The 22,201-nt window shown below is 36.5% G+C and overlaps 2 protein-coding genes across 2 annotated transcripts; both read left to right on the top strand.

Moving 5' to 3' along the window:
• Positions 1–8,046, top strand: LOC140791355 (tubulin gamma-2 chain). The gene is made up of 12 exons (XM_073141891.1): positions 1–306; positions 1,609–1,809; positions 2,100–2,211; positions 3,978–4,378; positions 4,873–4,926; positions 5,008–5,112; positions 6,002–6,076; positions 6,179–6,223; positions 6,413–6,541; positions 7,138–7,242; positions 7,315–7,381; positions 7,688–8,046. The coding sequence occupies exons 1-11, from the start codon at positions 178–180 to the stop codon at positions 7,366–7,368; spliced, it is 1,410 nt and encodes a 469-aa protein (XP_072997992.1). The 5' UTR covers positions 1–177; the 3' UTR covers positions 7,369–7,381; positions 7,688–8,046.
• A 1,298-nt stretch (positions 8,047–9,344) lies between these two features.
• Positions 9,345–21,469, top strand: LOC140790830 (tryptophan--tRNA ligase, cytoplasmic). Its single transcript, XM_073141118.1, has 12 exons — positions 9,345–9,958; positions 10,074–10,193; positions 10,389–10,574; positions 11,264–11,315; positions 11,442–11,507; positions 11,635–11,721; positions 14,048–14,140; positions 18,664–18,744; positions 19,608–19,679; positions 20,144–20,212; positions 20,321–20,431; positions 21,149–21,469. The coding sequence occupies exons 1-12, from the start codon at positions 9,702–9,704 to the stop codon at positions 21,197–21,199; spliced, it is 1,245 nt and encodes a 414-aa protein (XP_072997219.1). The 5' UTR covers positions 9,345–9,701; the 3' UTR covers positions 21,200–21,469.
• Positions 21,470–22,201: the final 732 nt, after the last annotated feature.

Here is a 22,201-nt window from a genome sequence, read left to right as displayed (position 1 = left end):
AATCACGCCTCCAAAACATCCCCCGTTTGTTTCTCCCGCCCACACTAAACAGCAATTTTGCTTCCGTTCTAATCCAACCCCCAAGCCCTTTTCCCTCTTTTTGAGAAAAGCCGACCCCCTCGCCTCGCAGCAAACGCGCGACATCATCTAAGCCACCTCGATCCAAAAACCATAGAGATGCCGCGCGAGATCATCACCATCCAGGTCGGGCAATGCGGAAACCAGATCGGTATGGAGTTCTGGAAGCAGCTCTGCCTCGAGCACGGCATCGGCAAGGACGGCCTCCTCGAGGACTTCGCTACCCAGGTCGACTCTAGCCCCGCTCGATTGCTACTTTTTCTTGAATGATTAGGGATCCGTGGTGCGATCTATTTGAATATGATAAATCTTACCTGCTATATTCGATGGCTTGGTAGAGTAGCATGTTTCAGTGTTTATTGTTTCGTCGGAGGTGTCAAAGAGTTGAGGTAAGAGCAATTAGTGCCACGTATACTGTTCTTAATTTACTTGCTCACTTTTGATGAATTTGGAGGTCTAGAAACTGTCTGTGAGAGCGTCGTACTTGATTAAGTTAGTTGGTAGCTTCAATAAAGGTTCTACCGAGTCTTTGAAAGGTTGTCAGAAGAAGTGGGTTGTCACCGTTTGCTTGGATGTGTCTAAGAGTCAAAGTAGGAAGCAGTGAGACAGGGGGAGCAAAGTATGCGTTACTAGGAGCTATTATTATATTTCTGATAGGCCCAAGAAGTGGACTTGACTTAAATGGATTATAAATAGCGGGGCGTTGGCCTTTTATTTGTCTTAGAATAATAACTTTTCTCCATAGAACCTTTTAGAGTTGCCTGTGAGTTAACATATGGATAATGGTTTTAAGTTAAAAAGGTTGACCATTTATGCTCATCAGCTTAAACACATCAGATATTCAGAAGTAGAGCATTGGGCCTGTACGTTGGTCTCAGAATGACAAGTTTTCTCTAGAAACACTTGGGACTCCCTGCTTCTTTATCTGTTGTAATTTGTAAAGATGATCTCCAATTTGGACTTTGGAGCTTAGAGTTTGGCTTGACTTTGTCCTCTGAAAAGACATCAATTCCTCTGCCATCGAGCACCAGCCTACTTGGTATGTCATGCCAAAGATAGTTTATGCAAATGGAACACAATTTGATCTATGGTAAATAGGTAAGAACCTTATCCTCTATTTTGTAACTTAGTTGAATGAATTCTGGTCAATCTCTGCAGCCCAGCATGGGAGTGAAATATGTTGGCTTATTTTCTTTGCAAGAAGAGTAAATGGCATTCTTGAGGTGTCTCTTCTTAGTAGTGTAATTGTAATAATAATTTTGCACCAGATTCTTATTTCATTTTTTTTGTACATAATTTATTCTGAACTCTTGAAAATAAAATGTCAGTCTTAGTTCTCCGATTTGCTTGTTACTTTGTCTGAGAATTCCTTGGAATTTGGATTCCAATGTCTATGACTACAACATATGTGACCCTGGCAATATATAGTGACAGTTTCATAGAGAGTCACATGCAAAATGCATACATCGGGTTCTTCTATACAGAAAGAAAGTCTTTTGCTTCCTTTAACAGATCAAAGTGCTACTGCAGGGAGGTGACAGGAAAGATGTCTTCTTCTATCAAGCGGATGATCAGCACTACATACCAAGAGCTCTTCTTATGGATCTAGAACCAAGAGTTATTAATGGCATACAGAATAGTGAGTACAGAAATCTTTACAATCATGAAAACATTTTTGTCTCAGAGCATGGAGGTGGTGCTGGAAATAATTGGGCTAGTGGATATCACCAGGTTTGACGACACGGTTCTAATTAAACTAGATGATTTTCTTTGTGTCCTTTCCTTTGGATTCATTTAATGTTCCATACGTAACTATAAATCTATAATAATACTCAGCTCCTTTTTTGTGAGTTAATCTGCATATCCAGTTAGCTATTATAAATAATCAGTTTCAGCTATTTTCCAATGTCCTCATAATTCATAATTGTCACTATACTTTAGTTCTTAATAGCTCTAGGATTCCAAATATCTCTTCTGACATAGATGTTTCATGTTTGCTTATAAATATTAATCCAAATCAGGGTGAGCAAGTTGTAGATGATATCATGGATATGATTGACAGAGAAGCAGATGGAAGTGATAGCCTCGAAGGTTTTGTTTTATGTCATTCAATTGCTGGTGGAACCGGTTCAGGTTATTTTCTTTATTAATTTTTCACAACTTGTTTTCCTTTTTTAATACTTTATATTTGTCTCTCTATCTCAACTCTGAAGCTATCTTCATGCATCATAGTTGTCCCACCGTCTGGTTTTCCATGTAATGTGATAAGCATAAGTAATGTATATATGCTCTATTTACTATTTTATTGTACTTTTTTGTGGTTGGTTATCTAGTTTGTCGATTGTCTAGTTTATTTGACGAACCATTACACCTAAAGCTTTGAGGTGCAATCATCTATAGCAAGAAAACAAGGGGATAATAAATACAAATGATGTTAGCTATGAGGTTAAGCCATTTTTCATGTTTTTCTAAAGTGTAAATGTGGTACTAATTTTACAATTTGACCAACAGCCCCCTTATAACGTTGGTTCCTTCTTTTATGAAATTCTCTCTTATTAGCAAATTACTTTTGGTGCAAGTAAGGTTCAAAAACTTGGTATCAGGATCATAATCGGTCATCTAGAAAAATGATATATATTTGCTGTATTAACCGCCCATATCCAATCGAGCTATTTTTTCATTACGTAAAATTTTAAACATTATTTAAAATATAGAAAAATTTCAAAAAATTAGAATAATAATAATAATAATAATAATAATTACTCGTATGAAGCCTGAAAACTAAAAAATGCATTAACTTATTTAAAATTTTAATGAATACTAAGTTGACTCTCCCTTATCTCTCTCTCTCTCTTTTACTCCTCTATTTATTACTGCCAAGGCAAAAAAAAAATTCTAATTCTTTTCCTTTACTTTTCTCTCCATTTTTTTTCTCTTTCTCTCTATTACTGCCACAAGGCAATTTTTTTCATTTATTCTCTCTCCCTCCTCTTTCTCTCCCGCAAAGCAATTTTTTTCTCTAATTTTATTTTCATTTCATCTCTCTCTCCTTTCTCTTTCCCTCTCTCTTCCTCCCTCTCTCTCACTCTCTACTCTCTCTCTCTATCTTACTTTTGTTACTGTGCAGCAGAAAATCTGCTATAGTAATAGAGAATCAGAGATTAAAAAAGACAAATAGAGAGATAGAGAAAGAGAGGGAGGAAGAGATCAGACAAAAGAAAGAGAGGGAGAGGCTAGAGAAAGAGAGTAGAGAGAGAAGAAATGAAAACAAATTAGAGAGAAGAGAGAGGGAGAGCCCGTATCAGGTGGGATTGGCTAATACATGGCTGAGATTGGGATCAGCCATGGCCGATCCTGATCCATTTAGCTGCAGATGATGGTTGGATCTGTTTTTTTTTCCTCCCTATTAAAAGAGTAGGTGTTGCATTTTCTTTGCTCCAGCTGTTATGATATTCATATGCTTTATGCACGTCTTCTCTTTGTTTTTATATTTTATTTATCATTTTTTGGCTAATTACTGCACCTTCCTGACAAGATCATCTAGTGTTACTGCATATTTCTATTATATTTCTTAAATTGCCTAGCATCCTCCTTTCAATGATAGCTCCTTCCTTTTTACTAGAACCTCTCCTACCAGCAAACTATATGTAGTACAGCTGCAGTAGATGGTTGGATCTGCTTCTTTATCACAGAGTGAGAATAGTTTGTCCTTCTTCTCCAGCTGTTATGATGCTTTTATGCATGTCTATATGTTCTACGGTTTATTTATCTTTCTTGGCTAATAACTGCACCTTCCTGCATCTATGCTTCACTGGAAGTTTTCTGTAACTATGATAACATCAATAATTCTTTTCTTCTTTGCTGTCTGCTGATCTCCATTTCGTTTTGCTATTATTCAGGCATGGGTTCGTATCTGTTGGAAACTCTGAATGAACGCTACAGCAAAAAGCTTGTGCAGACATATAGTGTTTTCCCAAACCAAATGGAAACAAGTGATGTGGTGGTCCAACCTTACAACTCGCTTCTAACACTGAAGCGCCTGACACTGAATGCTGATTGTGTTGTTGTTCTTGACAATACTGCACTGAATAGGATTGCTGTGGAGCGTCTTCACCTATCAAACCCTACCTTTGCACAAACAAACTCATTGGTCTCAACAGTTATGTCTGCAAGCACGACAACTCTTCGATACCCAGGATATATGAACAATGACTTAGTTGGCCTTCTTGCCTCTTTAATTCCTACTCCAAGATGTCATTTTCTCATGACAGGTTATACACCACTAACTGTGGAACGCCAGGTTATATTACCTTCCCTTATTAATCTACTTCTGATTTATTTGTTATGATTGTATCTGTAAGTCTGTGACAATGTTATAATACATGTCTGACTCAAATGTCAGTAACAAAGGCACAAACTTAAAAAATAAAATGAATGTTAGATAACCAATTGACCTAAAAGCTTAAGTTGTTAAGTAATAGGCCAATAATGAATATCACACCTTTAACAAAAACAATTGAACTCTCTGGGAATTTGGAAAACGAGAAATTTTTAGGAGTCCATTTTGCAGTGAACTTTGTGCAAGATTTTGTATGTTGGTGACTTGAGATTGATTGTTTTCTAGTAGGATGCTAAAGGCTCAAAGGAATGGATGAACCGCTTTTCCCCAATGTTCAGTTTCATAATTTGCATAACCTAAATTATTGAAAACATAATATGATGTTGAGCACACTTTTCCTGGGATCTTTAAATTCTTAGTAGTAGATATGTGATACAACTATTTTTGTGTGGCAGGTTAACATGATTCGTAAAACTACTGTACTTGATGTCATGAGAAGACTTTTGCAGGTGGTATTTGTTCCTCACTGAGATTTTGTTATTGACTGTGCTTGCTGTAATTGAATACGTTAACTTTCTGGTATCATGCAGACAAAGAATATAATGGTATCTTCTTATGCTCGCACTAAGGAGGCTAGCCAAGCAAAATATATATCTATACTAAACATCATTCAAGGAGAAGTGGACCCTACACAGGTAATACTTTGCCAAAGTAAGCTTATGTCTAATGTTCTCCACTATGGAATTTTTTTTCAGTTTATGCTCGCAACAGAAAGCTTCACTCAATTTAACAAATTCAGGGAAATGAAACATCACTAGTTTCAGGAAAGCATTACTTATTAGACAATCTTCTATTTCACATTCTTTTATTTTCTGCTTTGATTTTTATGGTCATCATGGGACATATGAGACTTGCCTCTCATAACTTTAATGCTGTCATTGATGAAATGCAGAAAAAAGGAGAAACCCATACCTTATAGCAACTATCTCTTGATGGACAAGTAAATGAAAACAAATCTTTATCCTATCATTGGGACCATACATGTTAAGTACAGGTGCCAGGTGCACAATTGTCCCTGGTACAAGTGTAATATAGCAACTCTTAAGTTCTAAAGGAAAAGTATTTTAGGTAATAGTTTTTTTTTTCTCAATGTAGATGTTTTAACCAAAAATTGTCCCTCTCAAACCCACCACAGCTCACTCTTTTTTAAATTAGTGATGAACAGTTCAATCAGGATGGGTTAGGTCTAATCACTTTTGATTTAAATTAAATCCATATACATTAGGTTTTGATAAATTAACACTTAGGGTGATTAAGAACGTGCTTGGTTTAATATATTTAACCAAGGACCAGAGATATAGTCCTGTCATCTAGTCTAAGAGCATGTTGTTATTTGAATATTTGTTGAGAAAATGCAGGGCTCAATATAAACATTGTAAAAAGCCACTCTTGTGTCTTGAACAATGATAATCAGTAACATGGGCTGCTAAATGGAAATTTCTCTTCTTTTTATAATTATTTATTCATGAAATTCTCTTATTTCTTTTGCTGCATGTTGATACTTTCGTATTAATTTTGAAATAGGTACATGAAAGCTTACAGAGAATACGTGAAAGAAAGCTTGTGAATTTCATCGAGTGGGGTCCTGCCAGCATTCAGGTTTATATGAAGAATAGATTAATTTTTGGTCTCTTATTGGTTGTCGTATTGGTTGTATTGAAAATTCTTACCAATTCTGGAAATTCCTCAAAATGAATGTAGGTTGCATTGTCTAGAAAATCTCCGTACGTCCAAACTACTCATAGGGTAAGTGTGCTCTCTATTTTAATCATTCCCTCTTGTACTTACTATTGCTTTCTGCAATTGCTAGCTACCTTGCATATGTTTTGTGAACATTATCTTTTCAGCTGTTTAAATTAATCTGTTTGTTTGCTTATCAAATTTCTTGTAAGGCTTATTGTTCTATTGTTCTAATATATCTTCATAAACATGTAGGTTAGTGGTCTAATGTTAGCAAATCACACTAGTATTCGACATTTATTCAGCAAGTGTCTGGGCCAATATGAGAAGCTGAGGAAAAAGCAAGCTTTCCTTGACAACTATCGGAAGTTCCCCATGTTTGCTGTAAGTTGTCTAATGTCAGCTAATCCTACATACTTTGGATGTATTGGCATTGACTATTCTTAATTGATTTAGAGTACTTTTCAATCTCTAATGCATGTGTGCGTTATTTTTTGGCTGCCTTTTAGTTTAAATTGACTTTTTTCTAATTGTAGGTAATAAGGTTTCCTGATCACAAACTTCTGGTAGCTTGATCAAAACTTTGAATAGATTCAGACCTGATGAACTATGTATCAATATCTAATTTTCTGGATCACAAAATGGTCTCTATACCTGACCAAGTGCCTGTGCAATTTCCTGTAGCTTAATTTTCTTTTTCTTTTGCCTTTTTTTTTTCTGTTTTTATTTTATATTATCTTTTTCTTTTGGTGGAGATGACGAGTTCGCTTTGGAGAAGTTGATCTATTGCATCCTATGCCTTTCAAACTGATTTCTTATTATGAGCTGTCTGATTCACAGTTATCTTTGTGAGTTCTGTTGGCCAGTATAATGTCCGTGATGCTTTTGTATGTGCATAGGCAGAGCTAGTTTTTTGTGCCATAACTCAATAAGCTTGCCTGCAAGTGAATCTGAATGGAGCTATCAACTGTCTTGAACAGGATAATGACCTTTCTGAATTTGATGAGTCTAGAGAGATAATAGAAAGCTTAGTTGATGAATACAAGGCATGTGAGTCACCAGACTACATCAAATGGGGAATGGAGGTAAATTATACTGGAAGCTGTATTCTTCGCAAGTTAAGCTATCATCCTGTTCTAATAGTCTGTTTGAAACAGGATCAAGGAGAGGCAAGTGTTGCAGCAGCACTAGATTCAAAACTAGTGGTGTGAAAAATTAGTTAAGGTGGTCCTTTCTATTCAGACATTATTACTTATTAGCATGCATGATATTAAGCTTTATGTGAATAACTTGCGTCAACCATGGTAATAAGCACTAATTCATAGGTGATGATATGTTTCTCTTCATTCCCATTCATCTTTTGATTTTCATCATGCATTAATGACGCATATTTAGTGATGTGCAATTTATCTTCTCTTTTCATCCGACATCCCTAGAACTTACAATAAGCTAAGAATGAGCTCTCTGCTCTTTAAAGGAAAATATTAAATCAGTTAGCTATCTTATTCATCTTGTTCTTCATTGTTGCAGGTTCTAACAGTTGCTGGACAAGACAGGAGAGGATAATATGCAAGCCGTTTATTTTGTTGATACACGGCTCAACCAGTTATTGTGTTTATTGGTATTATATCAGCATATAAATATACTATTGTACAAAAGCTTCCTATTAGTTTTGATTTTCTGTTGTAGTGCTCACTTTGTGATTAAAGGCTGGGTTGTTGTCAGTTGGTGTTCTTTTTGCTAGTAGTGTATGTTTTGCTGCACACTTAAGGACATGCAGCAATGAGGTTTGTTGAGAACTAAGATCCTAATCTTAGTTACCTATACATTTGTATTTGTTTGCGATTTTCTTACATGTTGGGCATGATTATAATCTGCCATGACAGAAACATTGCTTCAAAAACTTCATTATTATTTTCATATCTTCATCGACATATTTTATGACCAAAACGGATAACTTAGTGCAAAGTTATGATAATCTAAAATTTTTTTTTAATGTTTTTCTCTATTGGAAAACTAATTATTTTATTAATAATAGTTGTCTGAGACAGCAATTTTACTATAGTTAGAACAGTATATTATTTTGAAAAATAATTTTTACTATAATTACTTGTATTAGTAATACTATGGAATATTAACCATGTTATTATTATTAATTTTTTTTAGAGAGAAGCGAAAAATTAATAGTGTCTCACTAAATACCGGTGTCAGTAGGATTTGAATTCCAATATTGTCGTACAAAATTTACGAAATCCTAAGACATTTGCTTTTATACATAGATACACTTGAGATTTTCTTTTTAAAGGAATAGATACCTCTTGAGGTATTTATTTATTTTTGCATTAATACCTCACAAACATAATTAACAATTAAATGATAATTTTACTTTGCTATTAAACTAGTTAAATTTAGTGCTTTAAATCAGGTTGAGGTTAAGGGGTAAGTAGGTTGCCACTAAGTTAATTTTAGCATAATCGATATTGGGTTACAAAACTAAATTAGTAACATACTAACCTAGTTTAAGGGAATCTTAAACCCAATCGAGCAGGGGCTGCGTACACCTTGATTGGATTAGGGCTAGCCACGTCTGGATACTGGTTAGGGGATTCTTTACTCTAAATTAAGGGACACTACTCTACATTAGTAACCAAACATATGATTATCCCTAAATAAGATTAGAAACACTGTTGAATCTTATTCTACATGTAAGCCCAAATATGATTTCATCTTTAATATGACTAAAATTATTTCACATATCTCGTCAAAAATTCTCTCTCCTCTTTAGTAATAACAATATGATTGAAATTGAGTGGAAACTTCATTTGGGTGAGAAAGTGAGTGAGCTAAACCAATATTTTCCCCCTATTTGAAATGAGTTTAAGCCCAAAGTGACAACCAATTTTACCACTGATAAGGCCAAGCTAAATTTATTGCACACCAACAAATATGCATTATGTACCTATGAAGTTGCACTGCTTATCCAGAGGTCTTCCATCTTACTAACCACTCTACAAGCATTCCATTTTGATGTATATATGTGCCTTGTAGAATAACCCCTTCTTACTTATTGAATAAGCCTCCTTATTCTGGCGTGATAACTAAATATTATCTTACCTTATTTTAATATAATAATTTTTTATTTTATTTTATTTTATATAACTTTTAAAATGTAGAATTCTTAGCTTCCACTCCTACTCTTTTTTTCTTCTCTTATTACGATTCATGAAGAAAAAGAAAAGGTTTAATTAGAGCTCGCACAGACTCACTCACAGTCTCGCAGCGGACAAAAAGGCTTATAAGTTCACAAAACCCCCACCTTATTCTTCCCCCTCTTCTTCATCCTCGCGTTTCCCATCGCCTTTCTCGCTCTCTCTCGAAGGCAGGGGAGTCGGGATCCCCGCCCGCCGGACCTCTTCTCCTTTTAGATTCATAGTCGTATCGTTCTTTCCTCTTACCCGCAACCTATAGTTCCTCTTTTCTTTGATTAGCTTTTGAGACTTTGAGCGAGACCTTCGGAGGAGACTGCGGGGAATCCTCCAGAAAGATGGAACCGGATGCTCTCTCTCCGATGGCGGACGCCGACCAGAAGAACGCAAGCGAAGGCAATCGCATCGAAGAGGAGGAGCAGGTGGTCAACCCGTGGGAAGTCTCCGCGAAAGGGGGCGGCAAGATCGACTACGACAAGCTCGTGGATAAGTTCGGATGCCAACTTCTGAACCCCGACCTCGTCGGCCGCATCGAGCGTCTCACTGGCCGCCGCGCTCATTCATTCCTCCGCCGTGGCGTCTTCTTCGCCCACAGGTTTCGCCTTTTTTTTTTCTTTTTTCTCTTTCCTTCTTCTTCTTGGAAGTTCCGTTCATTTCCTCGTCTCCTGATCTGGATATTTATGGATTGTTAAGTTGTTTTCGTTTTCTAGGGATTTGAATGAGATACTTGATGTGTTCGAGAAGGGGGAGAAGTTTTACTTATATACAGGGAGGGGCCCGTCGTCGGAAGCGCTGCATTTGGGACATTTGGTCCCCTTCATGTTCACCAAGTTAGTAGTGATCTGGATCCTCTTTGAATCCTTTTATTTTGTTATATTGTTGATGCAAAAAAAAAAAAAAAAAACTTTTTCCCTTTCTTTTTTGTTCCTTTTTTTCTGGTTTCTTTTGAGGTTCGACTTAGGTATTTTCTAGATGCATCCTTGGAGTATTGCTAGTAATTAATCATCTTTTGCCACTCCTTTTAGATATTTGCAGGATGCTTTCAAGGTGCCTCTTGTGATACAGCTAACTGATGATGAGAAGTGCATGTGGAAGAACTTATCAGTAGAAGAAAGTAAAAGGCTTGCCCGTGAGAATGCGAAAGACATAATTGCATGTGGATTTGACATTGAAAGAACTTTCATTTTCTCTGATTTTAGTTATGTTGGTGGGTAAGGTCCAGTTTTCAGTATATTCTTTTGTACTTGATATAATGCATATTTAAGGTGCAAATCTTCAAATCCTCAGAATTCAACTTTTTCAAAGATTTGACAGTACTATATCTCTTGAAGTATATGTCATGCCTTGCACAAATTATCTCCTCCTTGCAAGTGGACATTTGGAGCTTGTCTTCTGAATTCATTTAGCAGTTAACTGTGCTTGTCTTCCATTGTGGTTGGCTCTGTAATCATATCCTGGATATGCAGTAAATTGATGACCTTGTTACCTGCTCATCATTGGTTCATCTTTTAACTATAGCTTTTGGATTTCATATAGTGATCCAAAGAAAGTGAAAATTAAAGGAGATGATATCATTTAGGGCTTGGAATACTTCATGGTTAAAGATATCAAAAATTCTAAGTCATTATGTTCCTTTTCCGGGTGAATGGGGCACCACTAAAGCATATATATTTTTCTCGTTTAGCTTGCAAGTTCCATTTTCTTATTCCCTTATGGTCTGAAGATTTGTTTCTCACAAGATTGAGCTCCACATTTTGCAAGTTCCAAGTTTTTTTTTTTTGTGAACATTTTCTTATAATTGATGTTACTGATTTTTTTTTCTGTACATTCCTAATAATTGATATTACTGCACTGAATGGTATGATATCCTAATATCTTTCATCTTTCCCCTTGTTCTCAGTGCCTTCTATGAAAACATGGTTAGAGTTGCAAAGTGCGTCACTTTCAATAAGGTGATCACTGTAAATTCTTTTAAATAGATTCTGTCTTCTGTATTATAAGCTTCTCTTATTATAGCAGGCTCCATTAGTCATCTGGCATAGACATTTTTGTTACTATCTCTTACTTTTGGACGACAGGTTGTAGGAATATTTGGATTCACACCTGAAGACCATATTGGGAAAATTAGCTTCCCTCCTGTTCAGGTCTAATATTCATCACTGCTTTGTCATGTTTACTGCAAATGTGCTTCTTTTATGGAACTCTAAATACTAAGGTTAATTTGGAAGTTCAGATAATAAGTTAATAAGTTGACCTTCACATTTTCTGCAGGCTGTTCCTTCATTCCCTAGTTCATTTCCACATCTCTTCCCTCGCAAGGACAATCTTCGGTGTTTGATACCATGCGCTATTGACCAGGTAATATATTTTCATTTTTCACTATCAAATTTCTGATTTTTGATATTTTTCTCACAATATGAATGCTTGTGTTTTGAATGGCTACTTCTTTTTCCTAGAGCATGGACTTCATGAGGAATTTGTCTTCCCTTAAATAGCGAGCAATGATGAGCTGTTTTGTTATACACATAGAGCATATGTTAATTTTCTGATGCTAGTTGGTTCCATCTTGGAGACTTCTTAGTCTTCTTACATGGATATTTACTTCATACATAACTATTAAGAACTTTTATATGAAACAATAATTGCAACTTTTTGGGTGAACTTATGAAGCTTAATATTCAAAAGAAGTCTTAATGCTAGATTTTACTTGGTTGGTCGAGGTTCAAAGTGAGGGTTACATGGTTAGAGGATCACTAATACTGATACATGAGTACAACTTTATGGTGGACACATATATGCCCCTATTTCATCCCTCCCACATGACCACACACTACCTTTAGAGTCACCATCATCGCCACTACTGCCTCCAATTCCATGATATACTTTTCTCCCATCTGCTTTTACTCCCTTCTCTCACTGATTTGCTCTCTTTCCATTTCCCCTTCTAGCATCACTGTCAACAACATCACCATCTCTAGCTTCACCACGACATTTTTCATTTGCTCCCTCTTCATCCACCTCCCTTCCTTGTCTCCCGATCTTTTATCTTTATATCCATACCGCTCTTCCTCCAGTTCGTAGCTATCAGAAGCCTCCATCACCATCTCCTCCACTGCCATTAGCATTATTATTCTCATCATTAGATTGTCATTACCATATCTTTAACTTAGTTGACAACAAACTTCTTAATGTTTCTATGTATAACAATTTTAGTTCTAGTGAGTTAATTTTGCAATTCACAATCGAAATTCTTGTAGAATATTATTCTTTCTTCATTATAACTTCTTGCTCGACCCTTTTGATGTACCTTAGAATTTTTTTGGAAGCTTCCGAGGCTGAATTAGACTTGAAGTTCAATTAATTTGTTCATACTGACATTGGATGATGACTTATCTTTTGATTCTTTTTTTTTTCCTTTTCTTTTCTCTAAACATGTGTATTTCATCTTCTTGTTGGGTAGTAGCCAAGTAGGGGTGCTAAAAAAGTCACCGTCCCATGTCCCACCCATATTTTCCCATCCAAAGCCCAACTCGAGCTTGACATTTGGTCGGGCCGACCAGGATTTAAAATTGCCTATGGACATGGCTTAGGTCTAGCGTTGCCCAGCCTGGTTTGCGGCTTGAACCTAGAATGCACCCACATAGACCAATAGCCACATGTGGCCTATGTATCCTTTCACTTTTTTCTTCTCTTTATTTTTTTTCCTTCCTTCTTCCTCCCTCACCATGCCCTCACCTCCCCTCACGAGTGACCATACCTCGTCCCTCCTCTCTCCATCCTCCTCACCTCCCACCACCAATGGCTTTCTACCTCTCGACTCTACCTTCTCCCTCTAATCCCTCACCTCTCTTCGCCTCTCCCATAGCCTTCCCACCTCCCTCACCTTTCTCACACCTCCACCCTCCTAAGTCCTATCCCCTACCTTCTCTCTCAGATCTCTACTCTTCCTTTGCTTCCCCACACCTCTCTTTCCACCTTCCTCGTCTCCCCTATTTTTTAATTCAAACCCCATACACAAAATGGATTAGAATGTACTTTGGGTTTGCAGGCGAGATAGCCCCCCAACCCATCTGAATCTGATTGGTTTGGACATAGGCTTCTTGACCCTACCCAAACCCAAGCCCGATTCAAATCTCCTTCAGTGTCAGTGTGGGCTAGGTTGTTGCCCAATGTTGACCTGAATATTTTGGCCCAAACCTAGCCTAGCTCGGCCCTTGAGCACTCCTATAGCCAAGAGTAACAATAAAGTTCTCTTATCATCTTTGCTAGATACAATGTAAACATTCACTTAAAAGTACTCACATGATTAATGCAACATTTTTTCCTAGATTATGAAGTTATAAACCCACTGAGCATAGAAAAGAAAATAAGTATCTTCATGCTAGATAATAATAGTCACTAGTTAGGGCCTGTTATAGAGAAACTTCATCTCAAATGAAGTTATTAAGAGCATATCAACAGTACCTTTGGTCCATTGGTTTCATTTAGCAGGACTGGAGCTTTTCTTGCCATTTAAATATATTTATTATCTTCTACTTGCTAATATTCTGTGTTTCAATGGTTTTGTCTCAGTGACCAACTCCTTTTATTCAGTTATCCTTGTGCTAATCTTTTATAAATGATATACTTTGGTTTTTCGTGCCAAATTCAGTAATTCTATCATAAATCTTTATTCATTATTCAGGATCCTTATTTCAGAATGACTCGAGATGTTGCTCCAAGGATAGGCTATCAAAAACCTGCATTAATTGAATCAATATTTTTCCCTGCTCTTCAGGTATGTTAATTCTATAAATTGAAAAAAGAAAAACCAAACCAACTGTGTATACTGTAGGGCTCCCTCAATGTAACAATTACAGAGGGAGCGAGGAAAAAGAATAGTCTTCACTGAAAAGTTCATTTGGTAGATGTTGCATTCTTCTTCTTGTTTCATTGGCAAATACATAAACCATTGCAGCTTACCAAATTAAACACATATATACCAGATTTTCATATGCAATTATGTTGAACCCGTGATTAATTAAATGTCAGTTTTTTTCCTTCTTCTAGTTCTCCATTGTTATGTTAATCATCATTCAGATGTTCTCGTTAAAATGGGGTTGGTTGTTGGCAGCAAGGTTCCCAGTATCGGGATCGGGATCGGTATCGGCTGTCCAGAAAAACGATACGTATCGGCCGTATCGGCCGTTCGTATCGGATCGGACTATTTTTTAATTATATAAAATTCTAAATATTATTTAAAAATGCAGAAAAATTTAGAAAAATGACAAAAAATAAGAAAACAAAAATTGCTCACATATGAAGTCTAAAAACTTAAAAAAATGTATTAACTTACTCAAAATTTAAAACTTTGTTGAATACCGAGCTGGTTCTCGTAAATTTCTATAGTCTTCATTATCATAATCACCATAAGTTTGTAAATATTGATGTCTGGGACCTGATGCTCCAAAAAGTGATTCCATCATACTAGTCATATTGTATGGATCTTGTTGTGTGACTTGCGTTTGAGGAGGATAATAACCAAAGATTTGGATCTTGTTGTGTGACTTGCGTTTGAGGAGGATAATAACCAAAGATTTGGATCTTGTGCTCGAGAATACCGAGGATACCGAGGACAATAACTAGCATATGGATCTTGTGATGGCTCCAAACAATAAATACTCGATGTACCATAATCATAGGAACCAAAATGCATCTCATGACGACGTCGCCGATATGTATATATATCCTCGCTTTGTCTTCACTCCTTATGCCTCCTTGACTTTCCTCAACAAATTTAGATGGAACGATCTCACCACCATATGTATCATCGGGACTATGACTCGCACTACCGGCCTCTCGCCCTCGTCGTGATCTCTCCCAATATTTCATCTAACCACGGGTTATCTCTCGTCATCTAATAACCTCGTCCTCCATTTCTCTCGATCCATGGAGTCAAGGGGTCTTCTTCATCAAAAACATGATTTAAATCAATCGTTGTTCATTTTCTCGTCTTTCTTCTTAAATTTCTCTCCCTCAATCTCATATTATAATGACAAAAACTAACTTATCCAATCTTTCCATTGTCAGTCGGTTGCGTGTTTTTGTGTGGATTAAGGAAAAAGTAGTCTAATTTCTTTCACACTGTGATGAAGACACAGTTTGACTTAAAATCTTCTTTGCTATTGGCGTCAAATTTGGTGCCTCCTCCTATCCATAAATAGACCACCATTCAAATTGAGTGTTATGAGATATAAATGCAAAGAACTTTAGTAGTACCGAATTGCCCACTCTCAATCTATATCTCTCCATCCGAAATCGAAATATATTATTAGCTTATTGATTATATTGAAAGTTAAAACTTGAAACAAATAATAATAAAATTATTTAATTGAATCATAACTCACTTCTTTATCGCACAGATTTTGTTTATGAATATCGGGCTCAAGCTTGCCGATTACCTTTCTAACCCCCAACAAGACTTCATTATCATTATTGACATTTTTAGAGAATTGAAATCTTGGATTAAGAAAATACCCCCGTAGAAATTTAAAATTTGTAAATTTTAAGCATTCAAATTTTTAAATATTCATAAATAAAAGTAAATTAAAACTTAGAACTTAAAAGCATACTTACCAAAGAAATAAGTGTATATCTCTATGTAGTTGTTTGTTCTATCTAGAATCAATCATCTTCCACCACTTCCTATAACTTTGGCCCACATTTTTTTTTTATTGATTCTTTAGCTATGTCCATTGCCTCATATAAGAAACCCATCTCGTACTTGTCATCACTTTGCCTACAAGTCTTAATACTTTGACAAGAGGCTCAAATATCAAAGGTGGCAATTGTAATATTATTCCAAAATGTATTTCCAAGAGCCATATTTTTCAAAGTTTCACCTAAAGATTTATCTTTAGGTTTCATATTCTTAATTTTCATAGACCACTCCTGTGATGTAAACATCCGCATAATATCATCCTTGTAGCGCATGATGCTCTCCAAGGCTAAAAAGTGAGTGGCAAATCTAGTGACGCCGGTCCGATGATCTCCCTACCACCAATCATCCGCCCGAGTAAATTAAGAACCCACCCATGGTTATATATAAAATTTGTTAACCTCTCGACCTTCACATATGACCATGTCAATTTCAGGCTCTTTTGCAATATCCTCTAACATCGATCAATACAATGTGCGGCACATGGCGTCCAATATAAATGAGGTCTTTTAATCATCAATAAATTTTCAAGCAGACTTTATAATTTGCCCCATTATCGGTAACCACTGGACTACTCTTTTTCACCAATTTCTTGTACCACCTCATCCATCAACCGACAAATATAATCGCATTTTTGAAATGAGCAAGAGCATCCACAGACTTCAAAAATATTGTCCCCATGCCGAGTACACTAAGAAATTAATTATATTTCTTCTGTTTTGTGTACTCCACCCATCACACATCGTTGTACAACCAAATTCATCCCAATACCGTTTAAATGTCTCAATATAAGTATGAAGTTCATCTACCTCTCGAGTCAAGATATTTAGTAGCAATATCATTTGAACTAGGAGGGGAACACCAGCCCCTACCGATTGTATAGCATCCACCATAGTGTGATAGTAAGGGCTATCGGCCTACATTGAAAGGAATATGGTTGTAGAAGAAAAATTTAGAGATAGCTTTACCAATGTGTTTCTTTGCATTTTTAATTCCTTTGAGAGTTTGTCTTGATTGAAGTCTCGTGTACGACCCCCTTTTTTTTTTGAAGATATGTATCCATTGGTCCAATATTTTCGGACTTCTGTCAGTAACACCGTGAGTCCTATGGGTAGAACTACTGCCCCCATATTCTCTCTCTCCTCGTATATTAACTGATCTAGATATCTGAAAATTACCACCAGTGCTTCTTCTCATCTCTTCCTCTTCTCTATGCATATTTCTGCTCTCTTTCATTGCCCTCCTTATCTGTCTATCCTCCTCATTCTCCTCACTTTGCTCACTGCTATCTTTATCAATGTGTACAGGATTATGCATCAATTCTTCACGAATCATTGACTCTCTTTGTTGTGCAGATTGTTTATCCTTCTTTTTACCAATTAAATGAGTCAACATCTGCTTTCTAACTTCCAAAGACACTTGAGTGCAAGCTGCTACATTTCCTTGTCTTCCAGCTAAATGTTCTTTCAAACGGCTGACACCACCACTCATTTCCTTTCCACACCAGTTGCATTTAACACGTCTTTTATCTTGCCCAATAGTGCTGCAATGTTGTCACCCAATGTCGGTATCATATGACTTCTCTTTCGGAGCCATTGATATTTTAGCTCTGCAACTAAAAAACATAAATAAAAATTAAAATAAAATATAGTCTCTACTCTCTGCTGCAGCTCACAGTAGCGACATGTCAGCAAAGAACATCTTTGCAGCCACCCCAACAAGTGCTGTGCTGCGGAAGAAGATGCCGCACTTGCTGCAAAGAAGATGCCGCACTTGCTGCAGCAAGTGCAGCAGCAATGATTACTGCTGCTGCAGCAGCAAGCTGCAGCTGCAGCAAGTGCAGCAGCACCTGCTGCAGGTGCAGCACAATGGAAAAAAAACTGAAAAAAAAACTTACCGAAGGTCGCCGGAGATCGAGGTCGTCGGATAACGTCGCCGGAGGTCGAGATCACCGGAGAGATGGAGATCTACTCACTATTCAGTCACCGGTGAGAAAGAGAGTAAGAGATCCGTGAGAAAGAGAGAAAGAAAGAAAAGAGAGAAAGAGAGGAAAGAGAGGAAAAGAGAGAAAGAGAGAGAGAAAAGGGAGAGAGGCAGGTGGGAACATCAATTATTGATGTCCCCCGGGTCGGATCCGACCCGTTCCCACTCGTTTCGGCCGAAACCGCAGCCGATCGGCTAGGGCCTATCCCGATCCGTTTCGGCCGATCCCACTCGGGATCGGCCGAAACTGGGAACCTTGGTTGGCAGTGGAAGGATAATTGTTTTTCCTAAGACTGGCTATCAAATTTAGTGATCATTGTGTCTCTGGAAAAGTCCTAACACATGTGAATTCATCTAATTGGCTGATGCTAAACCTACTCCTTCTTTAGCGAGGTTCATTTTACAGGTCACAAATTAACATATCCAAGGATTCCGAGCAATCAATAATCATACAACAAACCTTCATCTAGTAGTTTGAACAAGTTTAAGTAAAGATGGTATTTTGCATGGCCCCATTTAATGAGCGATGATCTTATTCTTTGTTTTTGGTTTTATATAGTTTGATTTAGCTACATGATTCTCATATGGCTAGTTCATTTTCTGATTTTGGATGTATACAGGGGGAAACAGGGAAGATGTCAGCTAGTGACCCAAATTCTGCGATATATGTGACAGATTCCTCTAAAGACATAAAGAACAAGGTTTTTCTTTTATAATGCGCAAATTATTGTTTAATATGTTCCTTTTACTAGAACTAATTTTGTTTACTTGGCGAGGTTGGTTGTATTATGTACATTCTCTTCAATTCATCTTTCAAATTGTTGCCATTCTTAGTGTAAGAATAATTTGTTCTCTCTTTATTGAGCTCTTAATCAGGAAAAAGAATCCATGGTAGTCCCAATTTACTGTATATGCTTCTTTCATATTACATTTTTAAATTGTACTAGATTATGGCTTACTAAGACAAATCTTATCCCAAAAACTTCTGTGCAAAACTTTCTGTGCCATCTTGGACCTCTTCTACTGTGGCAGTTCATCAACTGTAGATGATTTCTTCAACTTAAATTTAATCACCTTATCTACTGAAATCATGAGTTGGCATTTTCTGTTGCATATATGCTCTTTCCCATATTCTTGGTGGGTAGTAGATAAAATAATCATATTTTTAATGATTATTGTTCTGAAGTTTAGTGCTGCTCTATTTGAACTTGAAGCATCAATAAGGATATGTGCAACTCATATTAACAATTGTTTTAGGATTGCTTTTGGGGGATAATCAGGTTGATTGGTTGGGATACTTGGAGTTCCTGAAAGTTGTATATTGTGTTGAAGCTGATCTACTGTTGGTTGGATTGGAGTTCAGTTGCCTTTAGTCTATGTTAGGTTTTATCATGAATAGAAAATTTGGGTCCTAGATTTTCCAACCAAACACAGTATTATTGTCTGAAATGGAGCCAATTTAACCTGTTTGTGTTTTCTAAGTGCATGAATGTACTGATGTACAAGTTCTTGAAAGTTAAATTGCTGTTCCTACATATCTTCATGCTTTATTAATTCTTTTTAGGTGAACAAGTATGCTTTCTCTGGCGGCCAGGACTCAATAGAAAACCACAGGAAATATGGAGCAAATCTGGAGGTGCGTGTCTCCTCTTTGGTTGTCTTTGCTTCACCCTAGATGAAACCAAATGTATTGGAATAATCCTAGTTTATCATTCCTCATTTCCTTGTGTATTCCTTCTAAAGTGCAGCCTTTATGCAATCTGTCATTACTAAGCATGCAGATCACTAAATGTTGAGTCGATGTGATTATTTTTGGTTAAGCTCTTTTACATACACAGTGACCTTGACAAATCAAAGTTTTGTATCTTTAGATACATGATCAATTTCAAAGATGGTGTCTGGTAATCACTACGATAATAGATGGATCATAAATCATGAAAAAATTGGCATTATATCTAGCAACTATGGTAGTATTTTCATTCCTGAGTTATTAATGTTTACATCATTGTTGTTATCTGTGAAAAGCAAGGATAGTTTGTAAGGATTCTCATATGTATTACCTAGAGGCAATTTGATTCTCCGGTTTATGAATATATTCAGGTGGATATTCCTTTCAAGTACCTTAGTTTCTTTCTTGAGGATGATGTGGAGCTTGACCACATCAGAAAGGTACTCTCTACAGATTAATAAATTCAGTCTATTTACTTCTAGTAGAAGTTCCTTCTAATTCACAATCCTGATCTTTTTCACTTTCAAAATCATTGTTAAATTTTCCAGGAGTATGGATCTGGACGGATGTTAACTGGTGAAGTCAAAAAGCGTCTTATTGAAATCCTCTCTGAAATGGTCGAGAGACATCGCAGCGCTCGGGCTGCAGTTACTGATGAGGTGAGCAACTAATACATCTTCTACAACCTAGCCTTTTGACTAATTTATTTGATGCTGTTCAGCCAGATTTGTGGTTTGACTGCACAATAGGTGCAGCTCTCTGCTTGGAAACGGCCAAAACTGGCTATGTTGGACCTTATCAATGGCTTGAAGGCCTATATACTTATACACACTTTTTTTCAACCTCAGTATCAGAGGGAGAAAAGTTCCTTTCCTCTCACTGTTTAGGGGATTCATATCTAGATGCTTTCATGTGGAAGGCCAACCTTTTGTCCAGCTTGCATAGCGAGCAGAGGGCGCTATGGTATATTTAGATTTCATAACATGGATGCCCTTGTCTAGAAATGACCACCAAAATATCATATCTAGATCTTTCTGCTCCTGTGGCATCTCTTTCTTATGAAAGAAATACCCATAGGAAATTGGATAAGCAATTATTACCTTTTAGCACTTATATGGTGCTCTCCCTAGCTGGCAATATGATAAGCTAAAACAAAGAAAGGTACTAGTTTTATCTTCTCAAGTAAACATAAGGGAATAATCAAATATTTGGATTCTCTTGTCTTTTGGGTGGTGGTTATTTATGTTTTTGCGGTGTATATCTAATTATGTCATCTGAGTAATTGATGGTTTCTGCTACAGCTATGAATTTAGAAAGTATAAAATTTCATTTTAGAAGCATTTGTATTAATTTCAAAGTTTTTATATTTTTTTCAGATGGTGGATGCGTTCATGGCAGTGAGACCTCTTCCTCATATGTTTGGCTAATAATTGTGACAGAGGACCCCAGCGACCGACACCTTTAAGGATATTTATAATATATCAGCAGAGGCTATTCTTTTTATTTTTTCAGGAAAAAAATTCGGTTTTATTGATTGCCACTTGTTAAAGTAGATGCATAAGGAACTTGCTTTAAAACATTTTCATTGTTAATTCTGAGAGAGTAGCAATTATCTTTGTTGTGTGTGCAGATGTGTAGTCAAGACTTGACACTATAACAAAATTGGTTTTCTTTGCGTAGTTAAATTGGTTTGATCATATGATTGGTTTACGATTTTACTTGACACTAATGCGTCTATCACTGGGTCTATTCATTTTTTTACCCGTTCCCTCCAGCTTTTGTTTTGTTGAATAACTTTAAATTTTGGAGCTAGAGGATATACCCGAGAGCTGGAGAAAATATTATTCGCTATCAGTTAATCTTTTGGCTTACTGGTGGCCTAGAGACGAAGATTAATCGGTCAATCAAAAGGTGCCATATTGAATCACTTTATACCGTCCGATTTCTCATTTATAATAAAATTAAAGCAATCTAAATTGAAACAATAGTCAAAATCTGACATGATATATACAATCAGATAGTATCAATAAATAAATCAATACTGTTGAATCGATTGGTTCCCCGAGAGCTGACACCAAATAGTTGGGACTAGCAGCGTTGTTACCTAACATCAAGATCCAAAGAGAGTACTGGGTTTTAATAAAGCTGGGTTGCAACCTTTCTGTCAGGAAAAAAAAAACCAAGATCCATTGCAAATCTAGGGTTAAATAATCATCAAGTGAATCCCCTCAAGAATGAGCATATCAACAATTAAATTATATATAAAAAAAGGGTAACACTCGTTACATTAAAAAAAAAATGTAGACGGGAATAAGTAGGCAGATTAATCTGCAAATCTCACGGTACCTGGATGTGGTTGACGGCATACTGACTCTGGATATCGCATTAACACATCTTGACTAATTATCGAAGCAAGAAGAGAGAAAGTA

This window comes from Typha latifolia, chromosome 6, assembly GCF_019914945.1.
Source record: "Typha latifolia isolate L0001 chromosome 6, TyphaL0001v2, whole genome shotgun sequence".
NCBI lineage: Eukaryota > Viridiplantae > Streptophyta > Magnoliopsida > Poales > Typhaceae > Typha > Typha latifolia.
This window is presented reverse-complemented; position numbering and strand designations above follow the sequence as displayed.

What these genes read in the sequence shown, in the direction of transcription:
- LOC140790830 (XM_073141118.1), top strand. Translation starts at nt 9,702, where the DNA reads ATGGAACCGGATGCTCTCTCTCCGATGGCGGACGCCGACCAGAAGAAC. An exon ending in GGCGTCTTCTTCGCCCACAG is followed by an intron (nt 9,959 to 10,073) that starts GTTTCGCCTTTT and finishes TTCGTTTTCTAG; the next exon opens with GGATTTGAATGAGATACTTG. An exon ending in GGGCTGCAGTTACTGATGAG is followed by an intron (nt 20,432 to 21,148) that starts GTGAGCAACTAA and finishes TATTTTTTTCAG; the next exon opens with ATGGTGGATGCGTTCATGGC.
- LOC140791355 (XM_073141891.1), top strand. Translation starts at nt 178, where the DNA reads ATGCCGCGCGAGATCATCACCATCCAGGTCGGGCAATGCGGAAACCAG. An exon ending in GGGGTCCTGCCAGCATTCAG is followed by an intron (nt 6,077 to 6,178) that starts GTTTATATGAAG and finishes AAATGAATGTAG; the next exon opens with GTTGCATTGTCTAGAAAATC. An exon ending in ACGTCCAAACTACTCATAGG is followed by an intron (nt 6,224 to 6,412) that starts GTAAGTGTGCTC and finishes ATAAACATGTAG; the next exon opens with GTTAGTGGTCTAATGTTAGC.